General features: G+C 47.6%; 1 protein-coding gene across 6 annotated transcripts in view; it reads right to left on the minus strand.

The window, feature by feature from the left end:
• The window catches only part of URB1 (URB1 ribosome biogenesis homolog), a 110737-nt gene that overhangs the window by 34264 nt on the left and 64459 nt on the right, over positions 1–12014 (minus strand). For 4 of the 6 annotated variants that reach the window (XR_010154419.1, XR_001712457.4, XM_531425.9 and 1 more), the window contains exons 31-38: positions 8864–9024; positions 8126–8237; positions 6114–6220; positions 5436–5579; positions 4129–4238; positions 2816–3013; positions 1278–1519; positions 68–667 (exon numbers count right to left, since the gene is read on the minus strand). Coding sequence is in view for 4 of the 6 variants with exons in the window: in XM_531425.9 (XP_531425.6) it covers positions 68–667; positions 1278–1519; positions 2816–3013; positions 4129–4238; positions 5436–5579; positions 6114–6220; positions 8126–8237; positions 8864–9024 (1674 nt within the window). In the remaining 2 variants the exon portion in view is untranslated. The other 2 variants (XM_016938461.4, XM_054675154.2) reach the window with 2 other exon arrangements.

Raw genomic sequence — 12014 nt, forward strand, 5'->3', positions numbered from 1 at the left:
TCACTCCTGCCCCCAGGCCCACTTCTGCATCTATTTCTTCAGCCTCCAACAAAAGAACCAGCCTTACCTCGTGTGGCTTCATCCTTCTCACTCAGAGAAGACAAGGAGAGGGCTTCCATGGCCGGGTGGAAGGGGCTCCCTGCCCGGCCCTGGGCGGCCACCAGCTGCAGCATGACCGTATTGAACAGGCAGGCCACCTCCTGCGCAGGCCCTGCCAGCCCCTCAGCCCCACAGAGCCGGCTATACAGCTTGAATATGCTGCTCCTCACGGCACCATCCTTAAGGAGGTCAGCCACGACCACAGGGTGTGGCAAAATATGGCTCTTAAGCCAGCCAATGAGTCCTGCAGCCTCTGCCCTGCTGAGCGGGTGCTCGGCCACTGACCGCAGCACCCAACTGACTGCCAGGGAAGCAGCAGCATACACGGGGCCTGGCGCATCGCTCTCGGGGCTGGCTGAGTCCACAGGCTCCTGAGTGGGGTCAGGACCAGGGATCACTGGTCCCCAGTAAGTCAAGATGGACCTCAGGAGGCCCTTGCATGTCTCCAAGGTAGATGCCATCAGCTCAGCATCAGCCATCTCCTCTGCCTCCCCAGGCCTCCTCTTTCGGCCCCGTGGGCCTTTGGCTCGGGCTGGCATGACAGGCTTGTTCTTATCCTTGAGCATTTCTGTTAAATGCACAAAGAGAAGGTAGTGAGACTGGGGTCCCTCCTGCCCACACAGATCCAGATGTGGGGAGGTGTCAATGGGGGACACGAGGGGCGGCTTGCATGTCCTGAGCACCTGGCCCTGCTCCCACGTCAGGAGCCTGGTGAGTGCTCGATGTTTCACTACGCCTGTCATCACTGTTATTATAACCAACTCATTAATCCTCACACCATGAGGTAGAAGCCATTACTGTCCTCTTTAAACACAGGGAATCAGGACAGCATCAGAGCTTCAGTCCAGGAGGCCGGGTTCCAGTCTTTTCCTTAACCCTGCACTACAGGAGGAGGTTGGGGCAAGTAGCTCATAGCTACCCCCAGCCTCTTTACAGGTGAGCACCATGATACTAAGGTAGGTGAAGTGACTTCTCCAAAGACAGGAAGCTAGTAAGCAGCTGGGCTGAAACTCAAAGGCTGCCCAGCTCCCCATCCAGGGCTCCAAGATGGATGTGTCCCATCTCTGAGCCTCATTAGCTTTGGAAATGTGGCTGAGAGACAGAGAGAGAGGGAGGGACAGACAGGGTGAGAGAGACATGTTGGCTACTCTGGGCCAGTCCTGGGTTCTGACACTCACTCATGAGCTCCCGGGCTTGGGCCTTCTCAATGGCTGCTCTCAGGTCTTCCTGGAGCTTGAGGTCTCTTTCAATGAGGCTCCACTTGTGCAAGAGGACAAGGACGTCCTTGGTGGAAAGCACTGTCTCATTTACGGTGAATCTGTTCATGTCCCTGAAGGCCTGTATGACAGTGGCCCGGTACCTCAGCACGGAGTCAAGTGTCCCGAAGAAGTTGGTCAGCTGGACGGGGGCCAAGGTGGGCCTGTTTGGGAGTCAATGTTACAGACTGAGCAAAGGCTGCTGCCCCAGCCTGGCAGTCAGCACCGTGGCAGCCTGACATCACACACCCAGAGGTGCACACAGTCCCTCCAGGAACCAGGTTTTCCTGCACAGCAGACATCTAGCATGGGCCCCCAGGACGCAGAAAAGAAAAAAGTGAGCCACTCCAGGAAGGCACAAAGGGGACCTGGAGTCTGACCTGCACCCCACAGGCACAGAAACCTCCTGAAACCCTGGCTAAACAGGGTAGCCAAACACACAGCTTGACAGCCAGGGTGCCAAGAGCCTGCGAGGGCTCCACTCCAGGCCTGCCAGCTTCCCTTGCCTCACAGACCACCAGTAAAGTGAGAAAAACCCAGGGAGGCCCTGGGACAGTGTCACCACCCACGGCCAAAACCTGATGACCACCAGGAGGAAAAAGATCTCCCTGAATTCCAAGACAGTTAAAGCCTGTAACATCAGTTCCACACAATTGTAAACATAAAACCAGCATTTTAAATAGCAACTGGTTCTTAGACACCAGCATGTCTTCCGACGATCCCTACATAGGAAAGGTTGACTATCCAGCACGGACTTAACAATTTAGTTTTGAACAATACAAAACAAAAGGCCTTGTTCTTTTTATCAAGACATTTTTCCTTCTGAGATTACAATCCTCTTGCTACCAACCTTCTGGTTCCGGTTAGCATAACTTGGCTCCCAAATCAGAAATAATGAGTGTACACAGTGTATTTTCTGTAACATGGTAGAATTGGAGGGAAATTTAGCTCTTCTGAGGAAACCAAAAGCATGACTCCAAGGGATCGGAGGAATATACTGAAACATTCCAGAGAATTCGTGGACAATGAGTCTTCACAGGCTAATGAAGGCAGAGGCAAGTTTGGGAACACCCTCTCTTATGTTAGAGTCACAGAAAATATTTTCTTTCTATGAAACATCACTTGATTCAAGTGTTTGAATCACAGTATCGAGGTAGATGGCTCGCCAGCTAAAAATGACCTCGTACGATGCATATTAGGTGTTAATGTTAACAAGTATGTTAAGTTCTCGGGGTCTTGACAAGAAGCTTTATAAAGCTGAAGGGGAAAGAAAGAGCTAATAAAATAGATGTTCTGACACTACCTACACCTGACACTGATGCTCTGCCCCAATCCACAGCAGGTCACGGCCCAGCGTCCCCCTGGTACAGAGTCATGACTGAGACATGGTGTCCACAGGTGGCAGACCAACACAGCATCCAAGAGGCCAGAAGGGCCCCCCTGGTGGGGGCAGGACTCACCTCAGGTGCTTCATGAGCACGATAAGAACATAAAGGAACTCATTGACCAGGTGCAGGGCAAGCCGCTTGGCAGGCTCCTGGGAGCTAGGCTGGCAAGGGCGCTGGCTGTCCCACTCCACTGCCTTGTCCCCCAGGTTGGTCACCCACAGTGTGTGTAGCAAGGAGATCACATTAGACAGCAGTGGAGTCTCCAGAAACCTAAAACCAAGCACAACAGCCTTCAATCCACCACATCCTGACCTTTCAGCAGGATCAGACTATCCCCCTCCATAATCCTGTCTGCTCATCCCCCTAGATAAGCATAGTCTCCAAGTAAAAACAGGGTGCTTGCTATACAAACGCAGCTTCCACACAGGACAAGGTGCACCGTCCTAACAGAAGACTGCCCTAAGTCCCTCCAAAAATTCAGGAGCCGCTGGGGCACACTAATAAAAACTGTCCTGTTCATGACAACAACTCAATTTCTAAAACAAGACACTATTAGCCAGGAACATTAGCTAATTATGCCTTTTATAAATCTGAAACAGTCTTGAAGTTGATGTCCAAATACACATTCTAATTTTGGATATTAATTTCTTCCCCCCACCCACTTTTTTTGTTGTTTGCAGATGTACTTGGATATATTAGTTTCTTTTAGAGAAATTTCAGGAAATACTTTTTAAAAAATGCACAAAAGAGCCTGCATTCTCCCAGGCTTATTATAGTAGTTAGTTCTTTGTAAGACAGAGCCCTCCCGCCAAGTGCTGTCTGCTGTGACAGGGTCTTCATCTTTTCAGATAGTCTCAAACAGCAGGAGAATCAGGAATCACAATAAATCATCAAATTCAGACCCTTGGTGCTGCTCCTCTACTGCGGGCTCATCGCTGAGGACAGAGACCCTGCACTGACAGCAGAGCCCTGTCACCCGTCAGACCGGCCTTTCTGCAAGAGGGCTGCAGCTGCTAAAGCCTTAGAGAACAGGACATTACTTCAGAGCACAGAAGGCTGCTGGGACACCGGGGAGGAGTCTGACCTGTGCAGAATAGAGCCAGACAGGCTGGCAGAGACTCTGCCAGATGTGAACAGCAGCTGGTGTCTGCTGTCCCATGGCAGACAAGAGACACTCAAGGAAAGGCTGTGAATGGAGGAAAGGCACTTTGGCACTGCCAGGAACGGGACTGCCAGGCATATGGTAGCATTGGAGGACACTGCATTTCAGAGAGCATGGATTTTACTGGACATTTCCAACCAACAACAGAGCTGGCAGCAGACGTCATCGTTTCTGTTCCTTTCCTTCCCACCTGACGCACACCTCGCATGCAAAAGGTACTTACTTGCTTTCAAGGATGTGTAAAATCCATGTTAAAAGGCTATAGTCTCGTATGATTTCATAGGCAGATCTGGCAACCTGGGCAGCATTCTGTAGAATTTCCAGAATCCAATTCTGAAAACCCCAAACAAGAAGTTACTCTTCAGTGAGAAAACCCAATTTACTTGATTAAAGAAACCGTTTTAAAAATGTAATGGTATGGTGCCATTACAGGTCGTGGCTGCAAATGAAGCCTGCTTTGCTAAGTCCGTCAGAGCGGTGGCCATGTACGAACGTGCCCTCCCCTACAAGTGACGGCCAGAGGACACAGACTTCCACAGCAATCTCTGGGCCCGGGGATCCACACTTCCATTAATCCATCATCTGGAACCCACCCACAAGCAAAGATGCACCACAGAAGCCAAATGGCCCAGATGCGCAGCCACCGGCACAGGGAGTGCGTGAGGGCCCGCCTCCAGGCCAGCTGCTGGCCGCCAGCCACGAGCCATGCGGCCCTGTGTTTACCACCTGGAAGGGAGGACATAAAAATGGGATGGTCCCCTGACTTGTTCATGGGGTGCTTCAGAATTCTCACATGCCATAAAAAACAAAAAGTTACTATACTCAAATTCAGTTTATTCAAATGGGCTTCTTAATCTTGACTTACTCCTATTTACCCACATTTTACATATGAGAAACAAAAGCTGACTATGCTAGAAATTAATCAAAATACTAAAAGCTTTTCCTATTTCCTTCTACCACCTACCTGTAATATTTAGAAGGTACACACACCAGCTCTTGGTTCCTGACTGGCTAGGTGAGGCTGTCTGTTTCAACCTGACCCTTGCTTTCTAAATGAGTTCTGATGACCCCCAACTTCTGTAGTAGGTAGAATCCTGGTGATTCAAAAGTGTCTCAGAGTACCTCAGTCACTGACAGGGGGTTTCTAGACTTGTGACCACTCTGAAGGCTCATGATTACTGATCAGTACCCCCCACTGATGGCCTTCGTATATGCCAAGGGCCGTATACACAGTAGGAGGGTTGCAGTGAAGAGTATTTAGAGGACCAATGACACTGGGGGTCACAACACTGCAGCCTCAAGTGAATGCACCTGCTCTGCATGCAGGGAACGGGACAGGCGCTCTCAACGTCTCACTTCCAGGGAACGGGACAGGCGCTCTCAACGTCTCACTTCCCCTAACTGAGGGCCAGGTTTAGGTCGGTCATGTCCAGGCTAGGAACTGAATTCATACGGACTTGACTTCCAAATAAAATCTTAAGAAGGGGCACAGACCTCTCGCTCTCCAATAAGCTTGCGGAACCCATGTACCTGTGCCGCCTCGTCACACAGCGGGCTGTGGAAGAAGGACAGGATGATGTGGAAGATGCCACGCCGGGCACACAGTTCGTAGCACTGCTTGTCACGGATCCCCTGCCGCAGAAGGCCAAACACCCACTTCTGCTCTGTTTTTTGCTATAACCCAGGCACACAAAAAACTGTTGTTAATAAGTGAAAGTCCTTTCATCCGACAACTGTTCAAACACCACTATTTTAAGCGGTGGCAAAAGTTGTAACACAGCAGCCCTGACCTCCACGTCTGATTATGAAAAATCCCTGATCTCATCTTTGATTCCATTTCTTCAGGTCAGAAATAGAGGATCGAGTCAAGTTTAAATACTGAAGTCAGATAGGTATTCTATAAAAGAATATTTAATATGAATATCTAAAAACAGAATTTAATATTTAACCCAGTGATTCACCAAGAAAATATGAGAATGTCGTAAAACTCAGGACTCTGAAGCAGAGTTTTTAAGGTTTGAGGCGCCATGTAGAAGTGAGCCAACAGCACGGAGACATTCCGAAGTGCAGGCCTGCGTGGCCACTGACTGCACAATCGTGTTGGCCGTGCAGCACACAGTATCCATGGGGAAAATGTCAGAATGACAATGGTGGCTGCATAATCAATTCAGGGGCCTGCAGAAAGCAGTGAGGACTCTGGAAGCATACCTCAAAGTCGGAGCTGTAGAAGAACTGGTAGAAGCCTGGCACTTTGTCCATGTTCAAGTACTCATGCGACAGCAGGAAGTTGCTGACCTTCAGGTACATGTGCTCCTCTGAGAACACAGGCAGACAGTCAGTCACGGCAGGCCCCAGCAGGACGCCCCCTGGTCTGGCAGCACTAAGAGGCAGGCATTCTGGGTATCAGATATAAATCCCCTCCCAGGAACTTTTGTGTCCTGACCCAGAGGACTGGCTCTTGAGAATGAGAACAGAATTCGACACGTCAGCTCCATACCGCACACAGGCTTGCTCTCCTAGCTCAGAAACCACTGCTGGATGTTGAGTCCTTCAGGGACCTCGCACCCTCCGCCTCCCCAGCTACTGTCCTACAGCACAGGCTTCAAACCAGCAGGTGGGAAGGGTGGGACTTGGTCACACATCCCACAGATCAGGGCTGACACCACACCCACCCGCTGCACCTGCCTCTAGCTTCTCACTGAAAGGAACCGTCACAGCGGGGGAGGCTCAGACACTACTGAGTGCCTCTGGAATGCAGCAACGCAGAGGCAATGGACACCCTAGCTCCTGCCACCTCCTATCCTTGGATCACCAATGAGTCTACCCCATGACCATGCTGCCCTGCACATGCTCCACCCCGACATGAGCACCGGTGTGGGACACAGCCACACCCAGGACCAAAACCATCATGGTCTCTGCCAATTATTTTCTTCCCCTTCCAAATCTCCAAGGCAAGTAAATCCATGGAATAAAATGAAATGGGAGTGGATGAAAATGAGATCTGAATTCTAATAGCAACTTGACTGTGAACTAACTGTGGGGCCTTGACAAGCTATCTACCCTTGGGAGCCTCAGTTAGTGAGTATGGGGGATACAGGTGGAAACAGCACCCTGTGGTCCCTGATGGTACCAACTTTCTATGATTTTTCTCTCAATAACCAAAAAAAGTCTTAGAATGAGCTAACTTCTAGTCACACTATCTTAGCAGTGGTACCCCCATTCCTGTAACAAAAAGGAGCCTTGTTCTAACAGCGTGGATTACACATGTGCAGTACTCACATACCAAAAGCTTTGTAGCTAAGGACCCGTGAGCCTAAGCATGAATCAATGATTAATAATGGCGGTGATGGTGATGGCAGCTATCACTGATGAGTTTTTACTGTGCCAGGCACTTACATGTGTGTTAGTGTGCGTGATCTAGGCCAGGCGTGGTGGCTCACACCTGTAATCCCAGCACTTTGGGAGGCTGAAGCAGGAGGATCGCTTGAGCCCAGGAGTTTGAGACCAGCCTGGGCAACATAATGAAACTCTGTCTCCAAAAAAAATTAGCCAGGCGTGGTGGCATTCGCTGTAGTCCCAGCTACTCGGGAGGCTGAGGTGAGAGATTACCTGAGCCTGGGAGATCGAGGTTGCAGTGAGCCGAGATCATGCCACTGCACTCCAGCCTGGGTGACAGTGCCAGACCATGTCTCCAAAAAACAAAAAAAGTGTGTGATCCTCATCACCCTCACAGCAATGCTAGAGGCAGTGGGTCCGATCATCACCCCATCTTAGAGGAGGAAACGGGCATGGGGAAGTCCAGGACCATCTGGCTGTGTCCACGCTTTCAGCCCCTGGGTTCCAATCCCTATGATGTGATTGGCCCACATTTTAACTTCAGTTTTATTTGCTCTCACCACAGTTTCCTATAACTACAAGCTAATATGAATATATACTCTTTCCCTCCATTATAAATACTGTTCTGCACTTTGCTTTGCCATCTACTTTTTTCTGGATTTCACCCCCCAGGGGTCCATGACGAGCTTCCTCATAGCCATCACCTATTTACTGTCCAGAGATGATGGGGACTTCGGTGGCTCCTCATCTTCCACGATCATGAGCACAGAGTGGCCTTGAACACAGACGTGTGACCCACTATACCTGTGGGACTAATCCCTAGAAGTAGACTTGCTCAGCCTCAGCTTTTCAATTTCCCCTCAACCTAATTATGTCAGTGGTACCTGGTTTCAAAATCTGCAGGGCTGCTTTGGCAATGAAGAGAGCCAAGGTAAAAGTGAGTCTCATGTCCTGAGTTCGAATCCCATTCCGGACTACATCCAACAGGTAAAGTAGCTTGAAAACAGAACAGAAAAGGAAAATGTAAGATGAGCGTGTTCAGAGCTATGGTCAGTCCTCTCTGGGGCAGCCGAACCAGGGCTCGGCAGGGTGTGCCTGCTTCTCATATCCTAGGGGCCACTGAAGACGAAGCTCACAGGAGCAGACACACTACTTGCCAGCATTTCCGGAACGCTTTTCGTTTTTATTTTAGGAGTCAGTCATGTGCACAACAGCAGAGAGAAGTCTGGCACCATGCCCTGAAAATCTAATCTGCTCTTATTCCTCCAGCACCATGGGGTACAGGTTTCTAAGGTTCAGTGTGTCATGGATAACAGCCACCTTAACCACTGAGTTTAGACCAAAGAAATACTCAGTAGAAGTCATATCATTTTGTCTACACACAACACAAGAAAGCCTGTAAGGAGAAACCTTTCTCAACCTCCACGGGGGGTTGTGGATCAAAGGCGACCTCCGGGATCACCTCCTAAGGGAACAGACTTTTGCTCTTCAGCAGAGATCTCCCGGCAACATGCCACCTCCGTGTTCCCTAGTAAATCCTTCTACCAAACCGGGTGGACAGCCAGCTCTCTGAAGTCCGCCAGGCCCACCCCCACAGTAGGATGTACGCTCTTCCTACTTACCTGGGACTGCTCTTGGAACCGTGCGCCCTCCAAGTGCGAGTAGTAGGCTGCCAGGACATGGTAGGCTATGGCTCTCATCTGGGGGTCATAGCTGCTGAGGGCTGTGACAGTTAGGCCCAGTGCATTTGAATCCAAAAATTTTCGACAATCCACCACAAACTCTACAGGAAATGAAATACAGCATGAAACACACACAATATGATTTTATTATTCTTGTTAACCTGGAGAATTAAATTTCCTCTTGCGTCTTACCAATAGCTACATGTGCCAAGCACAAGGAATGCAAGTCTCTCTCCAACTCCTCCTAACTTCTGCTGAAGTTAGACAAAAAAAAAACTCTTCCTTTATGTGGCAATAATGACCATACCTTCAGTTTCTAAAATGCTCATACATCCCAACCAGGATAATTTCATTACTTCTCTTAAACACCCAATGAGTCAGGATATTGGAGGTGACACTGAGACCCACTGCGGAGACCCCAGCTTGCCAGAGGCCTGGGGAACACAACTGGGAATCAGCAGAGAAAATCAGTCCCCAGCTTCCACCTTGCTCAGCCCTCCACCGCGGGCGCCTGTCTATAAGCATCGCCGAGGAAAGCACACACAGCAGTGAAAGCAGGAAAAGGCAGCTGATGCCAACCAGCCCGACAAAGGACTCACTCACACCCACTCTGCAACCCTAGCTCTTCCTTCAAATAAACAACACAAGTCTCACAGAAAAGTGGCTCATCAAGCTTAAGCAAAAGCTACGGTCCAGAGAGCCTGTTGGCTGGTATCCATTTGCCATTTGTGAGGCCTAGAGAAGCTGACAATCACTAGAGGAGAGGAGAAGACTCACAGAGAGAGGGAGAAGGTCAGACACATGAGGGGATGCGCCTTACCACAACCTAGAGGGCTCTTCACTAGCAAAACTGAGGACACCTTCCCACTCCTTAATAAAAACCCAGGCTATTCTACAAGATAAATACTGTCAAGAAGAACCTTAGAATAGGAATTAATGATTAATGATTAAACTGATCATGATAATTATCCACAATGATGTTCTCGAGATGGAGTGACCAGTGGCCTAATTGGGAACCAAACACAAGCCAACTGAAATGACTACTCCAAATGAGTAATCATGGAATATACCATCAATAAGAGATAGTCCATTGATGACATTTTTAGAAGTTAAAGAAAGATAAAGCATGTTAAGCAGGGACACAGAAGATACAAAAACCCAAAACCAAGCTTCTAGAGATGAAAACTAAAATATCTGAGCTGAAAAATGCATTGGATGGTGAAATGGTTTGGATTTGTGGCCCTACCCAAATCTCATGTCGAATTGTAAACCCCCATGTTGGAGGTGGGGACTCTGGTGGGAGGTGATTGGATCTCGGGGCAGATTTCCCCTTGCTGTTCTCACGCTAGTGAGTTCTCACAAGAGCTGGTTGTTTAGAAGCGTGTGGCACTGCCCCACTTCCTCCTGCTCTGGCATGTAAGATGTGCCTGCTTTCCCTTTGCCTTCTACCATAATTGAAAGTTTCCTGAGGCCTCCCCAGCCATGCTTCCTATACAGACTATGAAACCATGAGTCAATTAAACCTCTTTTCTTGATCAATTATCCAGTCTCGGGTTCTTTATACCAGTGCAAGAATGGACCAATAGAGATGGGATTATCAGTGATTAGACACTAGACCAAAAAGGATTAGCGAACTTAAGACAGCAATAGAAACTATCCAAGCTGAAACACAGAGAGGAAAAATATGAACAGAACATCAGTGTCCTGTGGGTATGTGTAATAGGGGGTCCCTGAAAAAAATCCGAAGAAATAATGGCCAAAACTTTTCTAAATCTGACCAAAAAAAACTATAAACCTAGACAGCCAAGAAACTCAATAACATAAAACATTAAGAATATCATGCAAGCATCATCACAAATAAAGCATATATATTTATATATAAAAGAAAATCACACCAAAGCACATTGTGATCAAATTGTTTGACACCAGTGATTTAAAAAAAATCTTAAGAGCAGCCACATGACATACAGAAGAATGAAGATAAGAATGGCAGATTTCTTGTCAGAAATAACTCAATTCAGAAACCAGAGGAGCAACTTCTTTAAAGTACTGTAAGAAAAAAAACTGTCAACCTTGAATTTTATACCCCATCAAAATCTTTCAAAAGTTAAGACTTTTTTCAGACACAAAAAAGCTAAAACAATTGGTCACCAGTAGACTTGAACAATAAGAATTCTTAAAGGAAGTATTTTAGGAAGAAGAAAAATGATACCAGATAGAAATCTAGATCTACACAAAGGAATGGTAACAATATGGCAAATATCAAATATTTATACTTCTTTTAAAAATAATGACAATTTGAAGCAAAAACAACACTATATTGTAGGGTTTATAGCGTACTGAAGTGTAATGCATGACAAGAATAGCAGAAAAGCCAGAAGGGAGGAAATGGATCTATACTGTTATAAGGTCCTTATACTATACATGAAGTGGTATCATCTCACTTGAAGATAAACTATAATAGATTGAAGATGTGTACTATAAACCCTAAAGCAACCAGTAAAAATACGCATGCATGCACTCATACACATACAAAAGTTGCAGGTAAAAGTCAACAAGAGATAAAATAGAGTCAGATCAATAATCACATTAAATATAAATGATGTATACACTCCAAAATAAAAGGCAGAGATGGTCAGATTAGATAAAAAGCAGAACCTAGGTACATGCTGCCTTCAAGAAACCCATTTTCAATATCAAGACATAGACTAAAAGTGAAAGGATGAAAAGAGCATAGTCAGATGACTCTTGGGCATAGCAGTTTAGGAACAAAATTTTCTAATTCTCTTATCTCTACTTTTTTAAAGCCAGAGTCTCCTTTGTTGCCCAGGCTGGAGTGCAGTGGCACAATCTTGGCTCACTGTAACCTCCGCCTTACGGGTGCAAGCGATTCTTGTGCCTCAGCCTCCTGAGTAGCTAGGACTACAGGCATGTGCCACCATGCCCAGCTAATTTTCTTATTTTTAGTAGAGACGGGGTTTCACCATGTTGGCCAGGCTGGTTTCAAACTCCTGGTCTCAAGTGATCAGCTCGCCTTGGCCTCCCAAAGTGCTGGGATTACAGGAATGAGTCACCGTGCCCAGCCTAATTT

The sequence above is a fragment of the Pan troglodytes genome, chromosome 22 (assembly GCF_028858775.2).
Source record: "Pan troglodytes isolate AG18354 chromosome 22, NHGRI_mPanTro3-v2.0_pri, whole genome shotgun sequence".
Taxonomy (NCBI): Eukaryota; Metazoa; Chordata; class Mammalia; order Primates; family Hominidae; genus Pan; species Pan troglodytes.